This window comes from Lagopus muta, chromosome 10 (genome assembly GCF_023343835.1).
Source record: "Lagopus muta isolate bLagMut1 chromosome 10, bLagMut1 primary, whole genome shotgun sequence".
NCBI lineage: Eukaryota > Metazoa > Chordata > Aves > Galliformes > Phasianidae > Lagopus > Lagopus muta.
Genome location: NC_064442.1, coordinates 16,927,167 through 16,941,665, shown reverse-complemented (window position 1 = coordinate 16,941,665; position 14,499 = coordinate 16,927,167). Strand labels below are relative to the sequence as shown.

Genomic DNA, 14,499 nt, shown 5'->3' with positions numbered 1-14,499 from the left:
ACCGAACTTGGATACCAGGCTGTCATCTCCCTTATGGGGGCACACACGCTAGTTATGGACAGTTAGGGGTGAGAGAATGGCTGCTGCACAGGTAATGCCTCCTGTTGTATTCTGTTGGCCCATGATGTCAGAGGATGCTGGTGCTGTGGCAGTAGAGATTGAACCTTCCCACCAATATCATTACATTTTGCTGCCGTGAGACAGACGGCAGCAGAGGGGCACTCTGTCAGAATGGCGTCTGCCATGGAAGTGCAGATGGAGCAAAAGTGTGGAACTGAATTCCTCCATGAGGAAAAAAATGGCACCCGCTGACATTCAGCAACCCTTGGGAGCACTTATGGAAACCAAACGCAGGGTGTGAGCACAGTGAGGTGCTGCATTTCAGGAGAGGCAACAGCGGATCACCTCAATTGGTGCGCTTCTTTACCAGCGCTGTGTGCAGGCTCTTGTCCAGGGCTGCCACAAATTCACAGCTCATGGTGGTGACTGTGTTGAAAAACTGTTCTGTAGTTGAGAATTTACTCTATAAAACAGTGTTATTATGCTCTTTGTAGATGTTGTAGTTTCCATGGAAATAAATAGTAGGTTGCTCTAAAAGTAATGCCTCCATACATCGCTTATTTTGATTTTGACAAGAAAGTTCTTTTCTTCTCCCTTTTTACCAAAGATGTGCACTTAGCATACGAGCACAAATCCATAAGCACCCCCAGGGAAGCCTCAGAGGCCCTTTTGCAGCATTTCTCAGAAAGCAGTGAATTTTGTCAACTCAGAAGAATTACTGATCTGTCATTATCTCTACAAGTTACAAAGCACAGAGAACTAAAGCCAAGTTCAAATTCCCAGTGCTTTCCTTCGCTCTGCTACTTCAGTCTGCTCCACTTCTTTCCCCTAAGAAGGGCAACATTTGCCCTTGGCGGAGGACAGAATGTAGCGTGTGCTCATCTTCAGTTCTAAATAATCCAAACCAACTCTGCTCTTACTAACACCAGTATGCTTCAGGATTTTTCCCTTAACCCCATCAAACTCTTCCATTCCATAGTTTTCAAACAACCATTTTTAATGCAAGCAACAGCATTTTACCTTAGTATTTGGAGAGAACATGAAGCTGTTTCAACAAAGAGGTTCAGGTTTTCACAGTACAGGTCAAGAGCTTCACATGCAGACCACTAAACCTGTATTTCAGGCAAGATTTTGCAAGTGGATTCCTTTGGAGACATGCTGTCAGATCTGTTCAACTCTGCTATTGCTGTTGTTGAGGATGGAGTGCAGGTGCGAATTCAGGAAGATTTCCTTGGTTTACCATCAGGGCTGCTGGCTGAAGGGTTATCGAGTGTGGACGCTGCCTTCTTTGTCCCCATTTCTCACATAAGTTCTGGCAGCTACACACAGAAAGACAGATTCCTTTATGTATGATAAATGCTACAATCACTGCCACCTCCTTAGGGAAGGCAAGAAGTGCTGAGCACAGCTCAAAAAGAGAAATCGTTCATACTGAAAATACAACTTCTCTACTGCAAGGCAGACTGATCTTTTGCTGGCTGAACAGCAAGATAGAGAACATGCAGCTGATTAACTGAATACACTGGACCTCATACCATAAAAAACACACCACTTTGAGCAGGCTTCATCACTTCTGTCATCGTTTTCGGTAATAATTGTGTCACTGTTGCTTTTTCTTTAAGCTCCAGCTTGGGGAGGTGGGGTAGAGATCCTCGACTTTTCAGCAGGATAAAATTCAGAAAAGAGATCTGTCCACCACCACTTGTTTCCCAGCCCTTCTAAGAAAGGCCACTGAAGCAAATGGGGATGTTTTTGAACAGATAGGCACACCCAGTCAGGAACCCACAGATGAACTTACAATCTTGCTTTGGATCACAACATGACACAAGTGCAAATTCTATCAGCTATCGCCATTGCAGTAAGTTTCCTAGTCAGCTTTAAAATCACCAAAGAATTAAGAAAAACTTATTTGTAAGGTAGAAGTATATATATAATGAGGTAACATGTAACAGAAAGACAATTTGTCCCCCCAAACCCATTCGCATGCCTTTTAATCAGAAGCTTGCTCTCCTTCACTGTTTTCCTCCCTTTCTCCCCTCAGGCAGCCTGGTAAGCTTGTAAGCAGTTTTAATCTTCAGGGTGGGTGGTGGTTGTTAGTTTAATACACTATGTTTAAAAAGGCTGTAGGTCCTGAGCACTGCTGCAAGCAAACACATACAAAATTAAATTCCATAAACCAAGAAATGCTTTCAGAACTGCTAGTACCATTCAGAGAGAAGACGTAGTAAAACAGTCCATATTTTGCATTGTATAAGCTTTTGCTCAACTCTGATCTATTCAGTTGTTCCATCAACTAGATATCAGGTGATATCAAATATGTTTTTTGTTTATGTCAAACCTAGGCTCTGAATGCAAACATTGCCAGTGTCTGCTTAACAAAGACCAATTATTCCACGCATATCCAAGTTACTATGAAATGTCTATAATACATTATTGATAATATAACATCTTCTGACCTAGACAGAGCTGACTAAAGCATATAATTAAAGGTTTCTGATGCATTACATTATTCTCCTCCAAACGCAGCTCCAGCAGCACACTTTACGGACCCAGTGAAGCAGCCTATGTCAGCTTGCTAAGCACTCTGTCAAACTATTTAAACAAAGCCGGTGTCCTTGGGAAGGAAAATACCACCTCACTACCTGTTTTCCTCCAGAACCAAGTTCTCCATTATGTAATTCAACATTTTGAACTCTGGTTTTCCCTTTTCCTACCTTCGTTCTATGATAAAGCAATCTGTATTGCATTACAGCAGCGTCATAATCAAGATAAGGATTTCGTCACACCAGACATTACCTGGAGGGACAGCTCCTGTGGCACACAGCTAACACATAACAAGCAAACACACTGCAAGGTGGCTTTTAAAGCCTGCAAAACGTAGAGGCACTAGAGCACAAAGTCCTCCCACTCCCAAAATGAGAGCTACAAGCCTACACTTTGCAGTCCATTTGTCCCATACACCTTAATCCCATTGCAAGGTGCAATTTAGAACAAAGCTCACTTCACACCTTCACTCTTCATAAAGGCCATCTATCAAACAGCAATCTTTCAGATGATGATGTGGATCATTTCTCATGTGGATCATGAGTAAAAATGATCCAGGAAATATCAACCAGGCACCAGCTGATGCTGCTCACCTCCTCAGTTCCCCACTCCCAAGCCTGCAAAGCAGATGAATAACCCCTTAGCTTCGTTTGCCCCTTCATTGCATCTAGCTCTTTCAGATTTACAGATTGGCAGGTTACGAGCAGCTTGAATGCAATCATTTTAGACAGCTTGAAGTTCCTTCAAAACAACGCACACACGTAAGCTTACAGCAGACACAGTGATCCTGTTCAGCACACAGCCTCCAGAGGACAGAGGAGGGAAATTCTTTCCACAGCTCCCAGACTTCAGAAGAGTACGAGTTACTGAAGAATATTTAACCACAAGAAGTTACAGTGGAAATCACACATGCACAAGAATTAAAACTTGAGAGTACAGAGCTCAATATTCAAGGGGCTGTAAGAGTCCTTGAGTTCCCATCCCTCCTGGCTTAGGGGCAGCCCTTAGCCCAGCACTCCAGGCCTCCCCAGAATTTCCAATGCCTTCACTCAGACATCAAAATTCCTCTGCTTTCTGGCAGTACCTGAACCTGGGCACGAAACTAAAAGCAGCACTTTGGAATAAATTCACCTTCGAAACCAGCAGCAGGGAGCCAGGTTTGTTGGAAACGTTCACAAACATGAACATGTCACATCACATCCATCGTGGACTTAACCTGAATATTGAAGTAATACACTGGAGAAGACTTCACTTCACAGCCTGGAGCATTTAAACAGCCCAACCACTGTAACAAACTACCTGGCCTCTGAAGTTCTGTTTTGGCCATCAGAAGCAAATCACTGAGTTATGTCCTTTTCTTTATTTCTTCTCACTTTTCAAGTGAAAGAACGACACAGAGCAGAGATCTTCAGCATCTCACAGTATGGGGCAGAAGCTTTTTCAAAAACCATCTCCAGCTTTTAAAAGCTGATGCTTTCAGGGAAAAAAAAAACAAAAGCCAAAATCACCAACGCTGTATTAAAAGCTTGTCTGAACTTCTGTTCAAGACAGAATAAAAACCTTAAAGAATGCAAAAATGCTGTGAACTTGAACTCTAGCAACAATCCCCCATCAAAACCCAAACTATTCTTCGCAGCCTGCAAGCAGTTTCACATCACAGCAGGGTCACTGCAGTGCCGTCCTACATAATAAATATGCATGGAACTACCAGAAGTGAGGATCCCTGATCTAAACAGCGAGCAAGGTTGTTTCAGGTAAATTACAGCATCTGACCCTCCCACCTACTTTCTGCTTTTATAATCACCTCTTCCAGTTAGCAAACAAACAGGATTTTCCATGTGGTGGCGTGAAAAAAAAAACCACTATGGAGCAAAGACAAGACAACACAAAAGTTAACTACTGTGTTGATAAAATAAATGGCATTCAGTAATTGTTTACAGTATGAATACAGCCTAGCTGATTTCTCAGCAGTGTTCCTTTAGATGATAAGAAGAAAGTTTGGTTATTATGGCGCTAGCATCGGGTGGTTAGAGAAAGATACATAGGCACACACTGACAAAGGTGAGACAGCTTCTCCTTACCAGCATCAAACCTTAATGCAGGCCACAAACAAGACAGGCTGAATGTACCCAAGCTCCCACATCAACACAGATTCTTACCAGTGTTGCACCTGATCATTTAAAAAGAAAAGTAGCTACTGAAGAATTGTGTTTTGAAAGACGGCTACAAGCTTGTGCTACCGTTGTGCAGCAGAATTCTTAGTGGCACATATATAGTATTACCTACACAACAAAGTGGGGCTTCTGTGTTTTTTTTTCCAGACATATCTATCATCATTCACACTGCCCTCATGAAAATTCATTTCGCTTGTAAATCCCCTGGGGAAGAATTTGTCTTATCCGTACTTAACAGCCCAGGGCACAACAAAGTTCCACTCTCCTTTGCTTTAAATCCAAGCGTAGCACGAGTATTTAAGACAGAAGACTGAATGTGTTCATAGAATGCCCTTTGTATTCACTTCTCACTCAGTTCCTTCTTGCAGTTCAGAATAAACACCTCAGCTGTCACTCTATTAGCAGCTCTGCCTCCCTATGAAATGAAGATGGAGCCAAGTTTGCCTGTATCATGAGTTCACAGTAAGCAGCAACCAGATGGACAGCACATCACCATATGCTCCCCCTTGCCAAAAGGTCAAGAAGGAAGCAAATACAAGTCAAGGAAAAAGAAGAAAAAAATAAAAAATAAAGGAGATTTGGAAACAAATACCTCTGTAGCATACTCATTAATTCATGCACACACTCTTTCCTCCCAAAAGCACGTTCTTCTACTATTTGTACCTTGGGATCAGAACTGCAGGAAGTGGGGGCAATGAGTGGGGCAGCTGGGGACAGCATCGGCTCCAGCACAGCCCTTGCTAGGCAGGTAATGTGCCTGCACTGCATGCAGCAGTGCTGTGTTCCTACCAAGAGCCCTCACACAAGCATGGGGAAAAGAACCTGTCTCACACGGCCCTAAGCGATAGGGAAGGGAACAAAGCCAGCACTATATGCAGGGTCAACCCCAGAGAAGCAGAGGCTTTTCCCAATGCACTGCCAAGAGGTTCAGCTGTGCCCACTCCACAACCTCCTCCACATTTCTTTTTGCCCAGAGATAACGTGTCAAAAGCTTTTACACAAACTTGGGATGCTACTTAAGTGCTGCACTGCTCTTTCAGTCGAAGGAAACCAGCCAGCCACATTGTGTCTCTGAGGAGTTCCTGCCCTTTGAACTAGCCTCAGAAATAACAGCCTCCAAAGCTCCAATGTATATTGAATTATGTTACTGCTCCCTGCTCAGGATTGACTTCTTAAAATCAAAGAAAACAAACAAAAAGAGCATTCATATTGCTAGAAGCGGTGGCTGGTAACAGAAAAAAGTAGTAAACACATGCAAGAAAAATCTTCCAAGTTGCCTTTAAGACCTTTGCATGAGTTAGCAAACAAACTGTGCCCCATATCTCACTTTCCTCTTCAAACGCTGGTTTCAAAGCTAATTTTATCATTCCTGATAAAAAGTGACAATTTATTAGACACGGGCTGTAAAACCCAGGCAGCTCTTACACACCAGCAGCTACGGGCTGTGCACTGCTGAGACATTACACACCTCACGCTTACATCCGGGCTGTCTGGTAACACTCATTAACACACACATAGGAGCCCTGCAGTTCACAATCAGACAGCCTGCTTGAAATTCAGATCATCACCTCCACGGTGATGCATTTTCTATGAGAAATTTGATAGGGGTACAGAAGTACTAAAACAAGTCAGCAGCACAAGTCGCACTCACTTTAATAAAATCTGAGTTTTGCTATTATGCTAGATAAACTCTCATCATCTCAGTGGCAAAAGCTGGTAGGTACACTTTACTAACAGCCACATAACACTGTTAAGTCACTGTAAGAACGAGAGCCACAGCTTTTTGACAAGCTCTGACACTTCCCTGGTTTGCAGGCAGCCTTTAAAGTTCCCTCAACAGCACAGACGCTGTCTCACGGCAATCCATTCAAGCAAAACTGAACTGTTTTCCTATGGCTGCTTGCTTTTCTTAATTATTTGGCAGCCCCTGGACACAGAAGCCATGCATACCCACGCTTCGGGCAGAGCAGGAGCAAAAGGGGCCATGAAACACTGCAGGGCGGCTGAGGCAGACATACAAAGCAGCAGAGGGACAGGGAAACAGGTCAGACATCAGCTCTCATTTTCCTGGACAGAGCTCCAGCTTCACCCACAAAATAACACCTTACCCAAGGAGGCAACTGCATGAATTACAGTCAATGCTGAGGACTGGAATCCCACTTGTGGTTGACCTTCTGTGGCTCACCTTAACATCTGTACAATATCCTTTCAGAAACACAAACAATACGAAGAGGTTCCATGTCAGAAACTAATTTGCAAGGCAGTTATTTTGGTTTGGAGTTCAACTCTGGAAAATTAGGAAGCATCATATTTAGAACAGCATATGACTTAAAAAGATGATTAATGCAAATGGAGGTTAACAGTTACGTTTGCATACTAATTTTCCTGCAAATCATTGGCTCATTCAGTGCACAGGATGGATCACACAGGCAGAACTAAGCTTCTGCAACCCTCAGCCAGACATTTGCTGACTGACAGGTCTTAGGTTTAGCAATCCAAGTATCTGAACGTTTTAAAGTGTAGTTTTAATTCATGCTTAAGATACAGTTTTGAATAAAAAACTAAGCAGATGCATGTTATCCTTCTTAGTTAAGTACCATTCAAACTCCTTTCTTGCTTTGGGTTCACAAGAGCCTGCCTTTCATCACTTACACAACGTCAATGACTCGGACAGGATCACCTATACGTAATCAATAGTGACCATATAACAAAACATGGAATTAAACCCTAACACACAGCACTTGCCTTGCCAAAACCCAACTGCAGGCAATAGGTGGACTGAAGGAAACCTCCCACTGCCCCACTTGGCCTTAGCCCCCACTGAAGACTTTGTTGGGCAAAAAAAAAAGACTTTAAGCTCACCACTGGGAGCCTCTGGAGCCAAAGTCACAGGACAAGTTATTCCACATGGTGATCAACTAAGGTTTATTGTGCTCCACTTGAAGCTGGAAGTTCACCAAGCACGATGATGTCCACCCCACTACACAACAATGAAACCCACTCTCTGTTTTCCAACCCTACAGAGCACACACTCATTCCTCATGTTATTACACCCACCAGGACCACTGTCACCAAATCTAACAGTGTGCAAAATCCAGATAGGACCTGCAGGGACAGAAGGGAGGAAGGCCATGAGTTCTCCATGCATGATCCAGAAGCAAAGGCTCTGCAAATAGCTCTGCGTTGACTCTTCGACAATAATACAAGACAAAAAAGACTCCAGCTCACTCTCTTACAGCAACAGTGGTTCTGCAGTGTCCATAAGGATGAAGTACTGTCCGTTAAGGAACACCAGTGTCCAGCAGATGAGTTGAGTACTATGCAGACAGTACACATCATTTGTTGCATGTATAGAGAGTGCATGCAGATTGGTGTTACACTAAGTAACATGATTTAGTTCATTACTGTTCTATTGATGGGTAACGCAATAATCTAAATGAATACTGATAATAAATTAGAGGTAAACTTCAATCTTACCAGGGTCTCAGAGGGCAATCCATTTTCTCCCAGTCTAGAGGAAATCACATTAATTACAGTGAAACCACATTCCTGACCACGCTTGAAATCTCACTTCCAGCACAGAGCAATTGAAGCAGCAACCTGTGATGCAATACTGCTGCAGAGTCAGCAGCTGCAGCGTGCAGCCTGCTGGAGATGGAGCTGTCAGCAGGCTGCTGGCCAGCCCGACTGTGGAGCCCCTGCTGGACCCAGCCTAGGGCAGTGCACAGCAGCACCTGGAGCAAGCAAAGACAAAGCAGAAAGCTGCTTGTGGCTGCCACAGAGAACCTTCAGAACTCACACCTAACTGACCTTTGAGAACACAGTGATGGGGACAACAGTTACACCATGCACTGTGCTCTGCATTTGCAGTCAGCCATGGTCTGGAAGCACTTCAGCTGAGCAGCAGCTTTTGTTGGCACTTGCACTGCAAGCTTACATAGCTCATGTCTTGATTTTCTTACTGACCTTCTTGTGAAACAGCTGGAGTCAAGGTCTTCCTCTCACCCACTGTTCCCAGTCTGCACTCAGAACTGAATGCACACTCCTGTGAGACATTCTCATTGTCTGCTCTTGTGCAGAGCGTGCTCACAGCATGCTGACAGCACCCAACTTTTCCCACAACTTAAACCTCTTCCCAGCCTCCCAAGAAAGAACACTCCTTATGCACAACAGGGGACAGCAACTTCCCACCTGGATAGGAAGCACCAGAACAGGGCTGCAGGAACCCCGCTTCGTTCCAAAGCATGCAGGAATGAGTGTGCACATACACTGCTTCAGGAACACGGGCTCCCTGTTTGCAGTGCCTCTTTGCTGATAGTGAACATTCCCTAGCAGCACTCAGGAAACACAGCACGTTGGGAGCAGCACACATATGCTTCTCATCCAGCACCCTCCGCAAGTGAGAGGCACTCCTTTCTTTCTCTACTCACAGCACAGACCTCATTCACAGGATCAAGTCGTAGTTGTTTCCCCCCAAGAGGTAACAGCTGCAGAGCGTTAACCACAAAGCCTTATTGCACAGCCGCATGCAGCCCAACACCTGTGGTACTCCTGACCAGCACCAGCCCTTTTACAAACAGCCTGCATGGACCTGCCTGCAGGAGCCAACAGAGAACTGCTGGCTATCAGCACCCCACATGAGCCCTAATGTTGCCCTAAAGGCAATAACGCTTTGTAACACACCAAGGATGTGCGGGTCACTCACCTTGGTCTGGGCAGGACCACAGCCTGCAGGCACCACACCAGCAGGCAGTGGCTGTTGAGCAGAGCCCGCAGCACAGCAGGTGCCCGCACCGGGACCGTGAGGCTGCCCGCAGCTCTCTGCTGATTACCTGTACATACAGGCAGCTGTGTGCACACCGAGTTCTGCCCCTGCCGCTCCTTCCATAAGCAAACACTTACAGCTGTTACGGTAGGTTCAGGTGCGTGCCTTACTTCACACACAACTTGTAGGTCAGCCTGCTGCAAGCACCAACCGAGAAACCCCTACAGGGGACACCCAACGAGCCCTCGTCCTGAACTCAGTGCGCAACAAACTCAAAGCCCACACGTCCACTCGCTGTTCACACACAACCTTTCCGTGCCACGCCGTAGCAGGGCTCCCCGCAACTCTCCGCGCATAGCAGAAGCGGCCTACGGAGCTCGTAACGTGACAGCAGCGCACAGCTCCGCAGCGCGGCGCGGATCTCGCCCTGCCCCGCACGACGGCGCCGCTGCGCGAACGGCGGAGCGCCTTCAGCCGTCCCGGGCCCCGAGCGGCACGACGGAACGCAGCGGCCCAGCCGCCCACCACGGGACAGCCCCGGTCACCCCGCCGCGGGAAGTTGGTGGGGGGCGGCGCCGCCTGCAAACTTTCCCCGCCGTGGAGATGCTCCAGGCGCGCCGTCCGCCCGCGCGGCCACTCCGCACGGAGCCGGCCGGCCGGCCCGCCCGCCCCGCGGGACCCACGGCGGCGGCCCCGTTGTGCCCGGCGTCGCGCACGGCCGCGTCCGAGCACGGCACGTACCTGCTGCCCGCTGCACCGCGCCGCATCACGTAGCTCCGCTCCGGCGGGGGCTCGGCGGGGGCTCGGCGCGCGCCTCGCGCGCGAGCGGCACCGCGAGGGGAGAGCGGAGGGGAACGCCGCGCGCGCGCTCACGCTCAGCCGCCCTTCCTCCCGGGTCGCCTTGGAAACGGCGCGCGGCGCGAAGAGGGGGAGGAGGAGGAGGCGGTTTAAAGGGGGCGCGCGCGCGTGCTCGCCCCGTGTCACGTGGGCGCCGCCGAACCAATGGGCGACGGCGAACGGCGGGAGCCGTAGTACTACGGCTCGGGGAAGGTGAGGCGCGAGAGCGCGGGGCGGGGCGGCGGTGGCTCCCTCCCCTTAGGGGTGGTGGCCCCGCCCCCTCCGCTGGGTCCCCGCGGGGCGGGAGGCGCCGCGCGGTCGCTGTCCGCGGGCAGGTGAGGCCGGCGGGACGGCAGGCTGCGCTGCGGGCCCAGGCTGAGGGGCCGCCAGGGTTGGGCCGGGCCGGGTTGGGTTCTGTCAGGGCGGCCGCCGCGCCGGGGCTTGGAATACTTGGCTGTTAACATTCCGCCTGTGGTTTTGTTTTGTTCCGTCTTTATAGACAGCGGCATTACATAACCGCGTACAGAGAGCAGCCGCGGGATTACACGATGCAGATTAGCGGCGGCGTCGATTCAGCGGATCGCCCTGCGTGTGTGTGAGGGGCGGCACGGCCGTGCGGGTAAGCGGGGCTGCGCGCAGGGCCGGCAGCTCGGCGTTACACTTAGTGAGCTGCAGGCAACCACCGCGGGATGCGTCCCACAAAGCTGCCTTACCTCCGCTTCAGGTTCTTACGGCTCCTTTGTGTCCTCGCGAGGAGGTTTTGGACGATAAGCTTGGCTGTAAACGTGCTGTCACGTTTCCTTGCCGAGATCCTGGTTTGCTGCAGGTGGCTGGGTTTTCTTCTGATCCCTGACCGCTGTGCTGACATCAGTTACGGCCCTCGTGTAATCAGGGTAACTAGAAGTTGCCACCTAAATAAGAAAATAAACTCCTTTTAGCAAGACCTGGAGGTAGCTCTTGGAGGAAATAAGAGCTGCGGGTTACTCACTGCCTTGGGAAATATCAAGGACACATCTTAGAATGTAAGCCAGGAGCCTACTAGCAGATTGACACAATTCCCAACATTTCTCCCTTTTTTCTTTCCAGTACTCAAATATTTCAGCTTGGACTGAGTGATATTTCACTTTTTTTTCCCGCCTTAAAAAGAATACAAAATGCAGTAAAATCCTATTTGGCAAGATATACCTTAATATAAATGAAGGGACAGTGTATGTGTGAAATGGTCATTTGACTGAAATGATCTTAATTTGGGGGGAGAGTTTCACTAGAAATTAATTTTAAGAATGCTTGGATAACAAAGAACCATAAAGCACAATCCAGATCCTTGTTCGGTGTGGCTTTTTTTTTTTTAATCTCTCTATGCTCCTTAAGATTTCCAGCTACCATCTGCTGGGGATGCCAACCCATGAATACTTAGAATAGTTAACCATTAAAAGTACACAAACATAAGTGATAATTACAGATCGCTGTTCTCAGTATATGGGGAGCAAAGCGCACAGGTTCATTTAAAGACAAATTCAATGACTTCCAAAGGCTTTTCCCAGCCATGTATTAGCACATAGTTTTGCCAGCCCTGAACCTACTACAGTTTTGTGTCTGAGTCCTCAGTCTGCCCAGAAATCCAGTAGCAGTTCCCAACAAGAAAAAAAACTGTAGTCCTTTCCCCCAGTGTTTCATTGCCCAAGAAGCACAGAAGTGCATCTGTTTTTTTTTTTTCCCCCACGTGCTTCACTTTAATCTGTGATTTCTCTGCAGTAGAATTGTAACCTGGTATTTCTGTCACTTCTGCAGCATTCAGCAGGGATTACACGTTTGCTGAGTTACTCCTTCACAGGCACAGTTCAGTACGTACACATGCTTTAACTTAGTGATTTACAGGGGACCAGGATGTTGTTAACTCTGAACACAATTTAAATCCTTTCCTAAACTGTAGCCCTTAGTAACAGAATCAGACTATGAACATAAAGATGAACAGGACTTTGAGGTAATTGAAGAGGCTAAAACAGTATCCATATTTATCTCTGCGGGCATTGGTGACCTAACCTTAATGTATAAACAGTAATCTTTCAAGCAATACATTGTTACTGTCACTGTTCACACCAGTTTAGATAACAAAGAAGTAGGAAAAAAGATAGAACTGACCTGAATGATTTTCCATGATTTAAACTGGTACAAAGCAGAACAGACTGTACTAAACTTTAGATTAAAATACTCTAATTTGGTACACAAAGTAATCTTTCAAAAAGCTCCTGAGGTGCATGCAAGATAAACTTTTAAACGTGCACAGTCTTGCATTCCTAGTTTCTGTGTGCATAAGATATAGTTGTGTCTCAAAAGAAGACTTTGAGTTGGGAAGCTGATGAGCAGATGAACAAATGATCCCTTAGTTGCACATACTAGCTCATGGCACAGATGTAAACAAGTTAGAATCAGGTTTAGCAACAACTTCTGCTATAACAATTTGTTTACCTTGTATAGCAATAGATCAGTGTATTTTTCTAACGAGGTGGAGAGCCTGGTTTGCTCTGATTAGGACTCTGATACTTCAACTCTGGTAAGACTGAAACAAGCAATGAAGAGAAAAACATTTACCTATAAATGCATGACTGCCTAATGATTTACTTTAGAGTCTTAAACAAACAACAAAGCACCACAACTATGAGTACTGTCAGCAGCATCTCTCTTAGAAGTGATCTTAAACCTGAAGCTACAATACTTTATTAGAGCTTAAATACAAAATAGAAATGTGCGTCCACACGTACATCACCTTGGATTGTTCAGGTGATGCACAGACTTGTGTGCTTATGTTGTAAGTACAGAAAACACAGAATTTGAGATGGGCTTCTACAGAGAGTTTCCTTTGTAGCACTAGAAACTGAAGTTATTTCTGGTAAAATTGGGATTTTATTGCATTTAACCATTTAGTGGGAATAAATCATTTAACTGAGAGAGAACTTCCAGGTTCAAGGAGAATAAATACTACATCTTTAAATGAGAGAGTAATAAGGATTATTTTACTGCTAGTAAAATAATAGCATACTACTGCTACTACTCTTAGCATTTCTTCCAATACAAGACAATTTGTCTGATTATTTTATTTTCACTTTAACATTTAATTAGGGGGAAAAAAAGAAAAAAACAACATTGAAAAGTAAGAACTTCCACACAAGGCTTGTTTAGTAACTTACTTGGTATAGTAAACCTTGATCATGCCTTCAAAGAAAACAATATAGCAGTAGATGCTTGTAGTTGGCAGAATGGTTGCTTTTTAGCAATGTGAAGATTGGCTTTAGTGCAGACTGACAGCTTCTATTCCGTATTTTATAAATGATTGTCCACACTTTTAAATCCAATACTTTTAGGTATGTAAGCATGCTTTGGTGTGAATTTGTTTTCACTCTGTAGCCTTGCCCTTAGAAGTTAACAGTATGCTTGAATGCTTGCCATTAAGTTTGAGCCAATGGAATTTACATGTAATACTGCTGTCAAAGTACAACAAATGTCGTAGCAGCAGCACTGCAAGATGCATTCCAGGAGCTGCTTCCTCAGGGGAAAAGGTCACTGAGATGAATAATGACATGCTGCATTTACACGTTTCTCTTTAGGTGCCGTTTAGAAGAATAGCTTCTGCCCAAGAATTAGAATTGTTGGAATAATATGCGAACAGGTAATTTCTTCCAGCTCCTTACTTGCATATATATATAATTAGAATTCATTAAATTTGCATTGATTTTGACAGCTGCCCTTGGGATCATCATAAGTGCTGCATGGGAATGTCTTTGCTTACAACACGTCAGTGGAACAAATGCTCAACGTTTGCTTTGTTCAGTCTTGGTATTTAATGGGTTGTGATCAATAAGCATACGGTGCTCACTTACAAGTGAGGAAAATTGCTATAGCAATTCTTGGTCAACATTTCCCCCCATTTCCCCTTTTGTTTTAGCAGACTTCAGGCCTGGGCAGTCCATAGACTTTTATCCTCCGAACCAGGCACTATACTTGAGTCAGCATGTGGGTTATAAGGCTAATTTGGTTCTCTGAGGGTTAAGGTGGTGTTGAGCCTTCATTTGCTTTTCTTTCTAATAGATAGGATGGTCAAGTTAATTAAAAAAAAAATCA

The 14,499-nt window shown here is 45.8% G+C and overlaps 2 protein-coding genes across 8 annotated transcripts in view; one reads left to right on the top strand and one right to left on the bottom strand.

The window, feature by feature from the left end:
* Nucleotides 1-14,499, bottom strand: part of TMEM266 (transmembrane protein 266) — a 100,811-nt gene that overhangs the window by 67,280 nt on the left and 19,032 nt on the right. The window contains exons 3-4 of one of the 5 annotated variants that reach the window (XM_048956204.1): nucleotides 12,850-12,940; nucleotides 11,094-11,291 (exon numbers count right to left, since the gene is read on the bottom strand). The gene's annotated coding sequence lies outside the window, so the exon portion shown is untranslated. Of the gene's footprint in view, nucleotides 1-1,080; nucleotides 9,417-9,483; nucleotides 9,878-10,284; nucleotides 10,451-11,093; nucleotides 11,292-12,849; nucleotides 12,941-14,499 lie in introns of those variants that run through there. The other 4 variants (XM_048956203.1, XM_048956207.1, XM_048956206.1 and 1 more) reach the window with 4 other exon arrangements.
* NRG4 (neuregulin 4) overlaps nucleotides 10,585-14,499 on the top strand; it is a 22,939-nt gene continuing 19,024 nt past the window's right edge. For 2 of the 3 annotated variants that reach the window (XM_048956221.1, XM_048956219.1), the window contains exons 1-3: nucleotides 10,585-10,715; nucleotides 10,880-10,999; nucleotides 13,986-14,047. In XM_048956221.1, the coding sequence (XP_048812178.1) occupies nucleotides 14,038-14,047 (10 nt within the window). In that variant the 5' untranslated portion in view covers nucleotides 10,585-10,715; nucleotides 10,880-10,999; nucleotides 13,986-14,037. The other variant, XM_048956220.1, reaches the window with a different exon arrangement.